At 43.2% G+C, this 14,440-nt stretch overlaps 1 protein-coding gene across 8 annotated transcripts in view; it reads left to right on the forward strand.

The window, feature by feature from the left end:
* The window catches only part of LOC134225720 (cholinephosphotransferase 1), a 61,570-nt gene that overhangs the window by 12,445 nt on the left and 34,685 nt on the right, over positions 1-14,440 (forward strand). For all 8 annotated transcript variants that reach the window (XM_062706019.1, XM_062706020.1, XM_062706021.1 and 5 more), the window contains exon 2: positions 1,971-2,370. In XM_062706019.1, coding sequence (XP_062562003.1) covers positions 1,971-2,370 — 400 coding nt within the window. The remainder of the gene's footprint in view (positions 1-1,970; positions 2,371-14,440) is intronic.

Below are 14,440 nucleotides of genomic sequence, written 5' to 3' on the forward strand. Positions count from 1 at the left end.
ACATAACTTTTGATAAAAAAACATACACCTGAGATTTTTGGACACAATGCACAATATAAACTAACACCCCCGTAACGCTGGGTAGACGCCTTTGCGTGGTGTGTTACGGTGTAAGATCTATCACGGTCACATTGTCAGCTACAGGCAAATCCTGACCCAACGAATACCTTCCCGAATATCCAACTCCGTGGTACTTATGAGGGTGTCGCTGAGTCGGGGGCCTCTCGTTAAGTAAGTACTACACCAACATTTCCTTCCCCTCCCAAGTTACGGTGAAGAAGGGCGTGGCCAGGAGTAGTAATCCTCATGCTTTTGTGATTTTTATCCTAGATTTAAATCAAGGACCACACCCACCTTGATTTCTGATAGCAATCTGCATAAGGATTTCAAAAGAAAAACATGAGTATCACTAGTGTCCAATCTACACCGTAACTATGCTATGCCATGCTATGCTACAATGCACAATATAAACTAAGTTCCATCGATGTATTAATATTCAAAATCGATCGTTGCAAACCTAGCGGAAAAATAGTTTAAAAAAAAAAATCCAATATGGCGGGAAAACTCAACATGGCTGCTTCTAGTTTCACTATTGCAAATTGAGAATAAACTCTTCCTCTTTCCAACGATATGCTGATCTCTAAGATCGGTTGAGAAATGTTGGAGTTATGACAGTTAAGAATTGACAAAAATCGAGGGGTTCATGAACGTGATTTCGTGTATAACTATCAAGGGGTCTATCTTTCTGAATAATTTAACTCGGGTCCTTAACATACTCGCTAAAAGCTTACGAATGAACATAAATCGGCACCAACATTTCAAAAGGGCGAAACTGATTTTGTAAACAAGAGCTTCTCACGTCTCTGGTGGGCTTATTTGTACAGACCCACGCAATCCAGCACCATTAAATGAAAGAAGAGGATTCTATTATTCCGTTAGTGGTATTGGATTGCGTGTGTGGGCTCAAATTAACCCACCAGCGACGTGAGAAGCTTTTGTTTACAAAATCAGTTACGCCCTTTTGAAATGTTGGTGCCGAAATTTAGGAATTTTTAAGAACCTCGTGCAAATAGTGGCCCGGTCTCAGCGAGAATTACTTAAAGAAAGCAGATATTGATAGATAGAGGAAGGACACATTTGTAAGGCAATACTTAACAATTCTTTTGTACTTTTATACATACTGTATCTAACAATGACTAAAACACTTATAAGACCAATTTATATAAGACCTTTATGTTGAAACTTAACAGACAACCGACAACTACACAGTGATAATAACAGATTTAAAATATAGAAGACAAGTTGTGTTTTACATTAATTATACAACTCACAATTATAGAAATGACTCAATAAATAATCAACGCCTAACGTACATACAAACAATACTAACATTTTCAAATTATCATTTTGACTAGACTTTGTCCTATGTGACTGACAAAACCACATTGCCGGTCTAGGCAATTTTCGGTTTTGAAATTGTTTCGAGTTCCCTGGGCATAAAAGTATCATCGTGTTAGCTTCATGATGTACGAATGCAGAAATGGTAACATGGCTTAGAAACCTTGCTTGAGGCGGCAATGTCCCAGTGGGGGATGTAGCGCCAATGAAGAGAAGAGAAAGAGAGATTGTAATTTGTAGTCAGACCACCGAGCTCGTCTTGACCTATGCGATGGTTTTAGTTTAGGTAATTTACTGTGATTGAATTACTTGTCAATTTTCTGCCAAAATAGAACTGGACTCATTTTACTCATATATGTACTGCAATGCGATGTGTTTTAAATATTAGATGAAACAAGCACTACGATTGCTCTGTCTTATTCATCCGCCATATTTCAATCTTGTTGTCATGAAAAACGTTGTCGTTCGCTTTAAACTTTGCACTATGCATCATTATCAGTCCAATCAACGAAGACAATCTACAGTATCATCAAACTAACACACCCCTTCTCTCTAATCTTTTATATTTACAGCTTCAGTCCAAACGGTCGCGAGGAACCACCCCGATGGGCCAGCGCGCTCTGTGCCCTCGGTCTGTTCATATACCAAAGCCTGGATGCCATCGATGGTAAACAGGCGCGCCGCACCAACTCGTCGACCCCGCTGGGCGAGCTGTTCGACCACGGGTGCGACTCGATATCGACCGTGTTTGTGGCCCTGTCGGCGTGCATATCGGTCCAGCTCGGGTTCTACCCGCGGTGGATGTTCTTCCAGTGTTTCTGCGCGATGACACTGTTCTACTGTGCCCACTGGCAAACGTACGTGTCCGGTACGTTGCGGTTCGGCAAGATCGACGTCACCGAAGCCCAGTGCACCATCATCGGGATTCACCTGATATCGGCCATCTTTGGGCCATCGATTTGGATGACGAAAGTAAGTGCGGTTGGGGTGGCAGTGTGGTAGGAAATTTAGGATAAGATTTTGATTACAAATATGTCGCTAGAGCTGAAACAAAGGGTAAAAGAATTGGTGTGCGCCATTTTAATTGTTACTGCTTCCGGAACCGTTGCCGCAATAATTTATTGTGATAAGCTGGGTTCAAGTTGGCAACATTGATACACTTTCTACGTGATACCATTCAAAAGTAAGGGGGTGCTGATAATGACGCAAGTAAAAAATGACTCTCTTTTTGATGGACTTTGCCCAGATCTCACGTCATAAGTTCATATAAACAAAAAATCAAGTGGAAGTTGACCACTTAGTGCTTCGTGTCCGGGCGATATCACGCCACTGTTGTTTATTTTTTTTTCTTCTTTTTGTATCACCACCAGCCACGATGGACTGTAAGCATGCGGACGTTTATATACACATGTAAGCATAGCGCGTGGTGTCGGTTTGGATTTTGTAGCATTTTTTTGTTAGCGTCAGCTAATGGAACGATTATATTTTTTGCGGTTGTCTGGTTTCTATTAATACTTGGACCCAGTCAATGGGAGCAACCGTTTCTAGGTTGTGTAGCTTTGGGCTGCATCGATGATGCAGAATGTCTGTGGTCAGTGCCGGATTTCCAAATGCCTGGATGATAATGTTTTGAAAAAGACGTTTCTCTTGTATATAGAAGATACGAATTGTATTCTTCTTGTCTATTTATTATCAGACTGAGGCCAAAGTTGCCTAGCAGTACATAAAAGTTGTTTTCATTTTGATGAACGTTTCCAATCAAGCTGTCTACGAAGAGTCCGCAAATATTATTCTACCTTTTCAGTCCACCTAACTCAATCGATTGTATTCGTATGCTGTCAAAAACAACAACGTTTTCAAACTAATTTGTCATTCGTTCGTCATGTGTTAAGCACGATAACACTCTGTACTTGAATTGAGATAAATATTAACCCGAAAGTTCCTCAATTCGATAAGGATTTCCATCCATCCACCTGCACCGTGGTCTTGCAAAGAAGTCCGTCACTGATGTGTTTCATGCTTAACCATTGTGCTACCAATGTAAAAAGCTTCTTAACGAGACCCGCTTTTAACGAGGCGAGACTTGAAATGGGCATAACTTCGTCAGTTATTAACTAATTTGGGCGATTGCGGTTGCTATTGGTTCAACAACTATCCAGAAATATCCTTCTCCACTGGATGTTTAGTGCCCTAAGATCCTTTTCTACTGCAAAAAGCCATCGTGTATGCGGCCTTCCTCGAAGCCTACGACCTCTTCCGGCCTCTTGAAAGGAGGCTTCCGAGCATCTTGAAGAGGGGTTTCGGGCCTCTTGAAAGGAGGCTTCTGGGCCTCTTGAAAGGAGGCTTCCGAGCCTCTTGAAAGGAGGCTTCCGAGCCTCTTGAAAGGAGGCTTCCGAGCCTCTTGAAAGGAGGCTTCCGAGCCTCTTGAAAGGAGGCTTCCGAGCCTCTTGAAAGGAGGCTTCCGAGCCTCTTGAAAGGAGGCTTCCGAGCCTCTTGAAAGGAGGCTTCCGGGCATCTTGAAAGTAGGCTTCCGGGCCTTTTTAAAGGAGGCTTTCCGGAGGAAAGTTGAAGCAAATCGTTGATCTACATCTTTGAGGAATTCCGAAGCAAATCTCCGAACGATTCCGAAACAAATCTTCGCGCGATTCCGGAGGAATTCCGAAGTGAATCAACGAGAGATCCTGAAGCAAATCCTCCATGGATCAGGAAGGGTATCCCCACAGATTCCCAAGGGTATCCCTCAACGATACCGAAAGAAATCCAGTGTGAATTCTTTTGGATTCCGGTTGGAATACTTCGATGATTCTGAAAGGAATTCTTCAGAGATTCCAATGCAAATTCTTCTCGGATTCTGATAGGAATTCCTCTCGGATTCGGATGAGAATCCTTCTCGGATGCTGATGGGAATTGTGGAGACTATCATGATGCTAGGAAATCTGCTGGGAAACTGTCACTCCTGTCCGTGATGGATGACCGCATTTCTTCGACTGCTGGCGAACTACCACGATTGCTTTGATTGATATTTTGGTGGCTCTCCGTTGTTGTTCATATGGAGCTTACTTCGATGCTTTCTAATCAATTAGATATTGCCTTTTCATAATTAACATCAAGTGCAATTTCACTGCCACACATGAATCTTCCTCGGAAATGAGAAACACTACTAGAACTTGCTTAGCTTACCGGATTTAGATTGCATAGATATTCAGTCTTTTGCTAGATTTTTGTAACCAGTGATATGTTTTTATTATAATATAAGCAAAATTACATCACCGTGCTCACGACGCTATTACAATATTATCGAATTAAATTCTAGATGCAGGTTACTTGGCCTTTCCAAACACAGAACGAAAACTAAATTACTAAGTGACTAAGTGATCGATCTTCATGACTATTGGCAACATATCACTTACTCAATATGATAACATGTCTTGACATATTTGGTTTATCTGAGGTTTATCTGACATATTTGGTCTAATCTGAGGAGTAAACTATGCAATAAGAACGAAAATTTTCCCATTCAGCACTGTCGTTCCACCAGATTGATAGTTAGACCAATCTTATTATATGATTGGTCTACGTAGGCTGGACACATTACCCGAATGTTGGAGAACATACATTTATTTGGTAGATTTTGTATTGCTACTGGCATTTTGATTCAATTACTATTGAAAAGGAAAACAATGAGGGAACTGTTCCGTTTTACATCTCACTGAATATATATTCATCTTATTGCAAAACAAAGAAATACAGCACCAATCTAGTCACTTCTTTTTGCTACCACGTGTTTTTGGAGCGATCATATAGCCTTTACGTATACTTAGTATACGAGAAAGACAAAAAGGCAAAAACTGTATCCTTTTCCTGACGCTCTAAAGATTTATTTTCGTGTGAAAACCACGGAGGTTCATGAAAGTTCGATAATATTCGCGTCTGGGAGCACCGCATATCTATAAGACACCATTAGTTATAATGATCTTATTGCTAGCAATGCTTTTTCCAAACATAGGTAGTCGACGTGGCTCTTGATATTAAACTTGTCGAAAAACATTACGCCTAAATGCTTGAACGACCTCACAGATTTAAATGTGCAGCTTTCCCATGCTTTTATTTCTGAACTTGGATTAAAGGAAAACTATGCATCAATCGTTGTTCGTCGCTGCTGATATCAATTCGCACCACGTAGACATAATTACTACAAACGTAAGCGTTCTATCTATCCATTTTGAATGAAAGCCTACTCTAACAGCTTGTTGGGCACACGCTCCGCATATCGTAATTGCGTCACATCGCACGCATTAACGCGTAAACATGCCATTACCTGCCAGTGAGTTTCCATAAGTTCAATGTCGCGATCCCGAGTGGAAAAGATATAACAACAAGTACAGAGGAACGACGTACGGTTGCCCATTTTGATCGATGTCCAGTCTTGTTGAAGAAATCTGTAAGAATCGCTTTCTTCTGGTAACAATCAGGCATATAGATCAAATAAGAAACACTCTAGAGTCATTTTTTGCCTAGAAAACCGATATCATCGAAACATACCGTCATCATATCCAAACACATGTTTGGGAACTATTCTGACGTCGAACGATTTTCGAATAGCATAAGCAGTTGCAGCTTCAGTTTTATGGTGGCAAATGTGTGTTTCATTGGAGATCTGGATGTCGAAAAAATAGCCAGTATTATGCAGTGATATGAATACCAATGGTAAGTTAGAGACCTTAGCTAAGTAAATAAATTGCTTTACCCAAACGTAAAAAAAATGTAGCTACTTATATGATACCCAGTTTTAAGCCACCTTTTAAAGCCCATGAGTTTATGAAGAAAGACAGTTTATATGTTTTAGAAGCTTTCATTGACGTCATTGCTCTCACCGACAGTCTGGAGGTCGGATAACAAAATCGTTCAAAAAGGTTTCTTATATTTTAGTTTTTTCTTACTCAGATACATTCAATCTATTCTACAAGCATTCTAAGTAGTTGAAACAGTGACCCATTCTCGGCCCCGACGACGGTACTATCAGTCTAGCCGCTCCCGGGTAGAGTTTAGGCGAAATAGCATTTCAATTTCGTGTTGTGTTCTTGAATGGCCCTCTGCTTATTTCTATTACAAAATAATATTGCTTCAAGGATATGATTTTCTGTACCTGAGTTGATCAAAACGACTATATATTGAACTGACCGACGTTTCGACAGGATGCATTCTGCCTTTTCCAAGGAAAAAAATATTAGTCGACCGTTTTTCGTTTTGTAAAATATATCTATAAAACGAAACACGGTTGACTGATAATTTCCCCCTAAAAACTCTAAATACATCTTGCCGAAACGTTGGGCAGTTCAAAATATACCCGTTTTGATCAACCCAGAAACTGAGAAAAAACTGAAGGAGAGTTCGTCATCTAGGTTAACTCCAAGATCCTTGATACGATGTACTCTTTGTAGGATGTTGCCAGATATAGTGTAATCAAATAATTATCGGTCTTCGCTTTCTACTAAAACTGATAACCTGGCATTTATCTACAATAAGTGTAAGACAATTTCTATCACACCACGCCACAGAGCGATTCAGGAGAGTTTGGAGATCAACGCAATTATCAACATTTTTTACATTGGTATTTTTTTATAGAGGAATGAAGGCAAATCTGCAAACAGACACCTGAAATTTTCACTCAGGGAGTAGGGTTGACAGCAGGCCGACCCACTAAACCCACTCAAGTAGCGGTAGGTTACTTCAGTTACCTTTTCTGCTAATATCCTGATTACCCCAGGAACTGCCTCCCAGCATTACTTCTGGGGGATAGGCAGTACTTAATGTACTTGCTCATTCACGCTCACATAAGCAGTCATCCCGTATGAGGCTTACTTGGGTGCTCTCTCTCTAACATACCCTCTGACACGCCCTGATACTCTTCCTGACGCACCATATGAGTCTTGCTGGGATGCTTACCACTAACTACCATGTGTGTCTAACTTGGGTGCTCACCCTTTACGGACCATGTGAGACTCACTTGGATGCTCACCCTGTCACCTGATTCACGCTCTATCACACCAATTCAGGGGCGTCTCGTGGACTTTTGGTACACCTGTTCTACCAGTTTGCAAAAAAAAAAAATGCATCGAGCTGAGTGGTTTCGAATGAAAGTTGTGCATTTAATCTAATATTACAAACTTTTCTTCTACAACTTAACCAAATATTAGAAAGAAAAACAAACAATTTAAATAGAAAGGATTTACAAAACAATAAACAGCTTATAAATCTCTTTTGTTCCAAAAATGTTTTAAATTAAGAAGCACTTAAAATTTTCAACTCTCTTAAGTCGTCCGAAATCTAATTTGGTAACAGTTGACGATAACTGGATATTGCTCATAATAGAGATCTTTCAAATCGGCTCTTTCCACCACGGATTTGGAAGACGGTTCAACATTCGGGTGCACAGGACTCATCGCATCTAGCATTTAAAAACTTTCACATATTTTGTTGTTATGAAAGCAATGTAATTAACCATTATTATTATCATCATTTGAAGCTACCCAGATTGAGTCCACATTTGGAAGCTAACATGAGTCACATTTGTAAGCTGAAAAGTTATTTAATTTTTCAAATTTAGTGAAAACTATACCTTTTTCTCTATGTTGATTGATTTTGATTATTCGAAAAAAAAAGTATTGTTTGATGTCTCTTTTGAAAACTCAAACATTAATTCAATATTGTTCTTGATGCTGAATTGTTTATGATGCATATTCATGAGGAGATATAAGAAAACACAAACCGTTCCCAATCATCGAAGTATGAATGAAAGCGTGCGCGTTGCGTCTTTCGGCAAAGCACAGCCCGTCACTCCGACCGAGTCTAACCGAAGGAACGTCGCGTCGTTGATTGTTCTCGCAGCGCGTCGAACGGGTTAGACTCCTGCGCAACATAGCAGAACGTGCATCTAAACGTGCCTGCTCCGCATGTGAAAGAGGATGATGTGAGGAAACGAAGAATGCTGGCAACGCTCACGCTGGTTCTCCGCGCGCGGAGCTTACCAACTGGGTAAAGCTTTCTATGTGATGTGGTGTGGTGTTATCCGTCGGAGAAACAAATATTTAGCTGCAATTCGACTGTACGCCAAGCATGAGCCGTTGAGTTGATCTCAACGCAATATTTTGTTTCGTTAGATATTAAACCATCATTGGAAATATTACGTGGTACTTTGTTTAAAAAATTTCACTGAGTAATTATTTGCTCTAATAATTAAATGCTAGGAAAATAATGTAAGTACATTAAGCTTGCTACTTCTGAACTAAGAATGGTTACCTGTTCCATGAACAGGTAGAACGTATGGACGAGGCGCCTCTGCACCAATTTGAGACTTATTTGGGTGCTCACTCTAGTACACCCTGTTACTCCTCCGGACACACGCTCTGACACACCATGTGGGAGTTTCTTAGGCTCTCACTTCTGACATACCATGTAAGTCTGACTTGGATGCTCACCCTTAACATACCATGTGAGTCTGTCTTGGGTGCTCATCTCTCTGTCATGCCTCGAGGTGTCGATTGCGATAGGTATCAACAATTCTACGCTACGACCCTTTTACGTCAGCATGTGCAGTCCATGCTCACACCTATTCGCTCACTCTTCTGCCATGCCTCGAGGTTGCGACTGCGGTTGCCACCCGCTGCGACACTCTTATCTCGACATGTGCAAACCTCTCATTCACATCCCCGCGCTCAGCCTGTTTTCGCTCTAACTAACCAATCACAAGTTCTCTGCATCACAGTTTTCTCTGTAAGCTGCAGAAAATCTGGGTGGTTGCAGTCGAAACTGCGTTCCACTTATCCACCGCTTGGCACATCCTCTGGGAAAGGGTATCCGGGGTTGTGTCGCGACCGCAATCGTCTAGCATAGCTCTTCTTTCGACTTCGAAACGAGGACATACGAACAGTATGTGCTCTGGAGTTTCATCAACACCTGGGCAGTCAGGGCAGACGGGGCTCTCCTGTTCCCAAACCTGTAGAGGTACTGCCGGAAGCAGCCATGGCCTGACAGGAATTGTGTTCGATGGAAGTGAACTTCCCCATGGGGTCTCCCCACCCAGCTCGACATGTTAGGTATCAGCCGGTGGGTCCACCTACCTTAAACGGAGTTATCCCACTCGCGCTGTCATCTGGCAACCGAAGTCACCCGATGCGTTCGCGGACTCCTCTGGTGCCACGTAGCACGAAACACTCATCGTCTTTCCGGATGATCAGCCCAACTGGCATCATACTCGCAATCACGCCGGCTGCATCGTGTGATATCGTGCGGTAGGCCGATATAACTCTGAGTCAAATCAAGCGGTACGTGCTCTCCAGCTTCCGCAGGTAACTGGTTACCACCAGAACTCTCGCCCAGAACGGGCCGCCGTATTTAAGAATAGATACGGCAACGCCTGCCAGTAGCCTGCGTCTACTGGCACACACCTTGGAACTGTTGGACATCATCCTCGATAATGCCGCAATAGCAGTCGAAGCCCTCTTGCACGTATAGTCGACATGGCTGCCGAACGTCAGCTCACGTCAGCTGGCTTAGAAACCTCGCAGTTAATAACTGTGGTAGTGCTGAATGAACACTAAGCTGCGAGGCGGCTCTGTCTCAGTGTGGGGATGTAATGCCAATAATAATAAGAAGAAGATGTTGACCTGGTTTCGCTGGACATTGCCAAAGCCTTCAGCAGGACCTGGACACCCCTGGTCCTCAACGAATTACAAGAATGGGGCATCACCGGCAACATGCTTGCCTTTATCAAAAACTTGTTGACCGGTAGGACTTTCACGGTCCTCATTGGCGGCTCTGCATTCGGAGAGTATGTCGAGGAAACTGGGGTCCCCCAAGGGTTGGTTCTTGCGGTCACCCTTTTCCTAATCGCAATGAACGGGATCTTCGGAATACATCCCGCCAACGTACACCTCTTCGTTTACGCTGGTTGTAGTAGGTGGAACTCCCGGGCGAACTAGAATCAAAGCACAGGTGGCGATCAGCCCAATCCACCGCTGGGCCACCTCCATTGGCTTTACGATGAATGCGGGTAAGTGCATCCGGGGCCACATTTGCCATGGCCGCCATCAAGTTGGAGGTCCGCCCATAAAGCTTGGCCACGACCCCATTCCTAATCGGAAAATTGTTCGCGTATATGGCGTCGATATCGACCGGCGGTTTACCCTTCTACCACACCTGCTATATGGTTTAGAGCTGACCGTTTCTGCACGAAGGGACCTCATCAGCGTGCTCTCCCCAGTGTTTAATAGCTACGTCCGACTGGCTTCCGGTTTCCTTCCTTCCACGCCAGCAGAAGCAGCTTGTGTCGAAGCCGGAATCTTCGCTTTCCGGCAGAGAGTCCGCACGGCCATCTGCTTCACGGCAGCTTCCTATGCTGCGGTGACATCAGGAGAGTACGGGATCCCTCTCCTCGACGAGGCTGCCGGATCCTCAGAAACGTGGCCGGCACCGGTCTCCCCCCAGTAGCGCGGGTCCACTGGCATGGAGCAAGAAGCTGGTCGATGCCTCCCGTTAAAATTTAAAACTCCATCGCCACGCGCTTCCGAAGAGGCGACAACTCCGAGGAGCTAAGAAGGTCGGTCATCGAGCTCGTAGCCACTCGTTTTCGGAACCACACCGTACGGTACACCGATGGCTCCGTGTCTAGCAGAGGGGTAGGTTTCGGTGTTTCCGGTACCAATTTAGCCAGGTCAGAGAGCCTACCGCCTCAATGCAACGTATTTCCCGCTGAAGCTGTTGCCATATTCGTCGCTGCCACAAACCAGCAAACAAACCAATTACGATCTGTGTTGTGCTTAATCATTATCAGACGATCATGATTGCAACTTTCATGTGAAAACTTTTCACGTGAAAACAGTAGACGAGTTGTCGCCGGCGACAACTTCTCAAATTTTTTACTCAAACGATAATAAACACAGAATTTTCATTCAATCATTAATCTTCACTAATAATAGCCAATTGTCAACAGTATAACGGGATCTTCTATTTGGCGTTATAGTTTCATGCTTGTAAGGAAAAATAGTTTAAAAGGTAACGGTAAATGCTTCAAATCAAGATACGATTTTCAAACGATTCTTAATCGCTGGCGAGTTTTAATCACTTGATAATTTAAAAGTAAAATCGCGGGTGAGTTTGATCATTCTCGATTTTTCGAAAATTTGATTTTTACCAACCCTGATTGCGATCCCTACTGACTCGGCCAGTGTGGTGGCTGCCCAGTCAACACAAGATCGTATATGATGTCATAAAAGATGCTAAAGTGGAGGCGATATACGTACTTCCCCAATACAACTTTTACGTATATGGCCTCCACCTTAGCATCTTATGTGGCATCATATACGACTTTGTGTTGACTGGGTGCCCTCCAAAGCCACACACCAAAGCACCCGTGAATCCAAGGAATCCTTGCAGGTATGGCACCAGATACCAGTTTCGCCTGGATCCCCGGCCATTGTGGCATCAGAGGGAACGTAGAAGCCGATGCCCTAGCAAGCGTTGAGCACGAAGGTCTTCCCTATACCCGCTCCGTCCCACTGGCCAACGTTAAAAAGTGGACAAAAAGTGTCGTCGGCCAGGACTGGGCGCGGACTTGGAGTAGCAACCACATGCCTTCCCTGAGGAAAATTAAAGGCTCTACTGGCCCACGGAGGGAACTGACTTCCCAGAAAGAGCAGGAGATCATGTCGAAGTTACGGACCGGACATTCAAGGGTCTCCCACAACTTTGGGAAGATCCATTAATTACGCAACGCACAAATTGGCCATTTCAACCACCCACCTCCCCTCTACGTCACACTTTTTGTATGAAGCATCCAAAAATTGTGTATGGATTGTCACACTTCGGGCAACCCCCTCTAAGCGTTACGTAATTTGTGGATGCTCCCTTTGGTGGTGGCCCTTTCCGACCTCAATGTGACCTGTGTGGAGTCAGAAACAGCGTGGAGCATTTCATTTGTAGATGCCCCAAATTCGAATTCCCTAGGGAACTTTATGGGATCCCAGGCAGCATCAGAGAAGCTCTAGGCGAAGATGAAGCCAGAACGGAAGTTCTCTTCTGCTTCTTGAAGGATGCTGGACTTTATCATCAAATATAGGACCCCCGAACACCTTCTTTCGGGAACAGGGTCATCTGTTGAGACGAACGGGCTTTCCTCGGATTTAAGTCCCACCCCCTAAGTGAACCACACACTGTTCAGCTTAGGGGGCTTCAGCCTCCTCTTCTATTTTTCAGCCCTTCTTTTACACGACATTCTGCCATGTCTTCGAAATCTTCTCCACCTTTTCATCAAGGTTTCAAGAAAACACACATTCGAGCAAGATGGCTCCTCCGAAAAATTCGGGCTCTGAAATTGCCATTTACCCAAACACTTGGCATTCGAACCTAGAAGATAGGACCTAGAAGATAGACATCCTTCAACAAACACCGGAGAACGGGCGAGCCCTAGGTTGGCACGCAAGGGGGGCCCACCCTTCCCTGTTTTCCTCAGACACAAATAGGCATCGTGGCGGTACCCTTGGTTGGACCACGAAGGGAGCTCCTCAAGCTCCTTTCCTTTCCGGTGTTGAACTTAATCTAGAATTGAAAAACACCTTAATAAAGAAATAAAAAAAAAAACAAATAATGAGAGTCCTAAATTGCTTCCTTGAGGAACACCTGACCCACAAACAAACGGTTCCGAGTGACATGAAGCAAATTTCACACACACAGATCAGTTTGTCAAGTATGATTTGAACCATTCAACACCAGCAGCAGAATCGTCCGTTTTTTCAAACTTTTTTATTAAGATGCGATGATCCACTCTGTCGAAAGCAGCCCTGAGATTCAAATAAACAGCATCCACTTGGTTATCAGCTGCTTGAATGCACGTTGAAGTAAACTGGGCTAAGTTAGATGTAATCGACACCTTTTTGGTAAAATCCGTGCTGATCTGAGGAATATCGTATCAATTATTTCAATGAGTTTTTAGCAAGCTTATAGTGTAGTTATTCCGCTGTAATTGCTCACATCAGTTTTGCTTCCCTTCTTTTGAACATGGTTCAAGAAGCGCGACGTGTTTTAGCACAGCTGACGGAATCCCGTCTGGTCCTACAAAATAAGAAAATTTCAATATATTGAAGTCCAAAACGTCGAGAGCAGTATCACGAACTACGTCGATGGCTTGAGAAGGTTCTTCTACGAAATCGTTGAAAACTGTTTAGAACTGGACTGCAAACAGTTCAGTCAGCGGATAGCCTTTCAGGTGTATTGCAGTAAATAACCCATCTTCATTACGTTTCAATTTCACAAATGATCAAAACTACTTGAAGTTTGTTTGGAGATTTCGTTGTGTGCGAATGAGATAGCAAGAATACAGTAGCTGATTGTTGCATCTGTATTCTCTGTTAGCAATGTTAAACTGCTGTTTGTGATGAGTCGAAAGGTAGTTGCAATATCTTTGAACCTTTGAAGTGCAGAGTATCGTCGTCATCTGAGCTTCTTCAACATGTTATTTCACCATGCGGGTTTACGAGCAGGTCCTACCAGAGGTACATGAATAGCGATGGCACTGGTGACAATCTCAGTGAGAAACTAAAAGGCTGAAAGCGTCATCGACGTTCCGGAACAAGCTAATGAGACTCCAATCAGTAGTGAGCAGTGTTGCATTAAGCGAATTATAGTCACCCTTGTTAAAATTGTAGCTATTTGCGTCAACTATGGGGTCATATTTCATTGGCACCAAGGGAGATAAGACCATTTCCAATGGTAGATGACTTACGTCGGCCGGTACAAGAAACTCTACAGCTTTTTGAATCTCACAATAAGATAGTGCCTTTTCCATTCACCAAAACGAAATAAACCGTCCGAGTTTTCAAACGCTTTGATTTGCGAAAGTCCGTGGATGTTGAAGCCATCCCACATAGCACAACAGGGATAAGATAATCTAGAACTATCTACATCAACGATCATATAACCTTCTTTGGAAGGTTAACTTGGGATTGATTGTAATTGCCAAATAGCAGTACCATGTCTCTATGAGTAA

The sequence above is a fragment of the Armigeres subalbatus genome, chromosome 3 (assembly GCF_024139115.2).
Source record: "Armigeres subalbatus isolate Guangzhou_Male chromosome 3, GZ_Asu_2, whole genome shotgun sequence".
Classification (NCBI taxonomy): Eukaryota; Metazoa; Arthropoda; class Insecta; order Diptera; family Culicidae; genus Armigeres; species Armigeres subalbatus.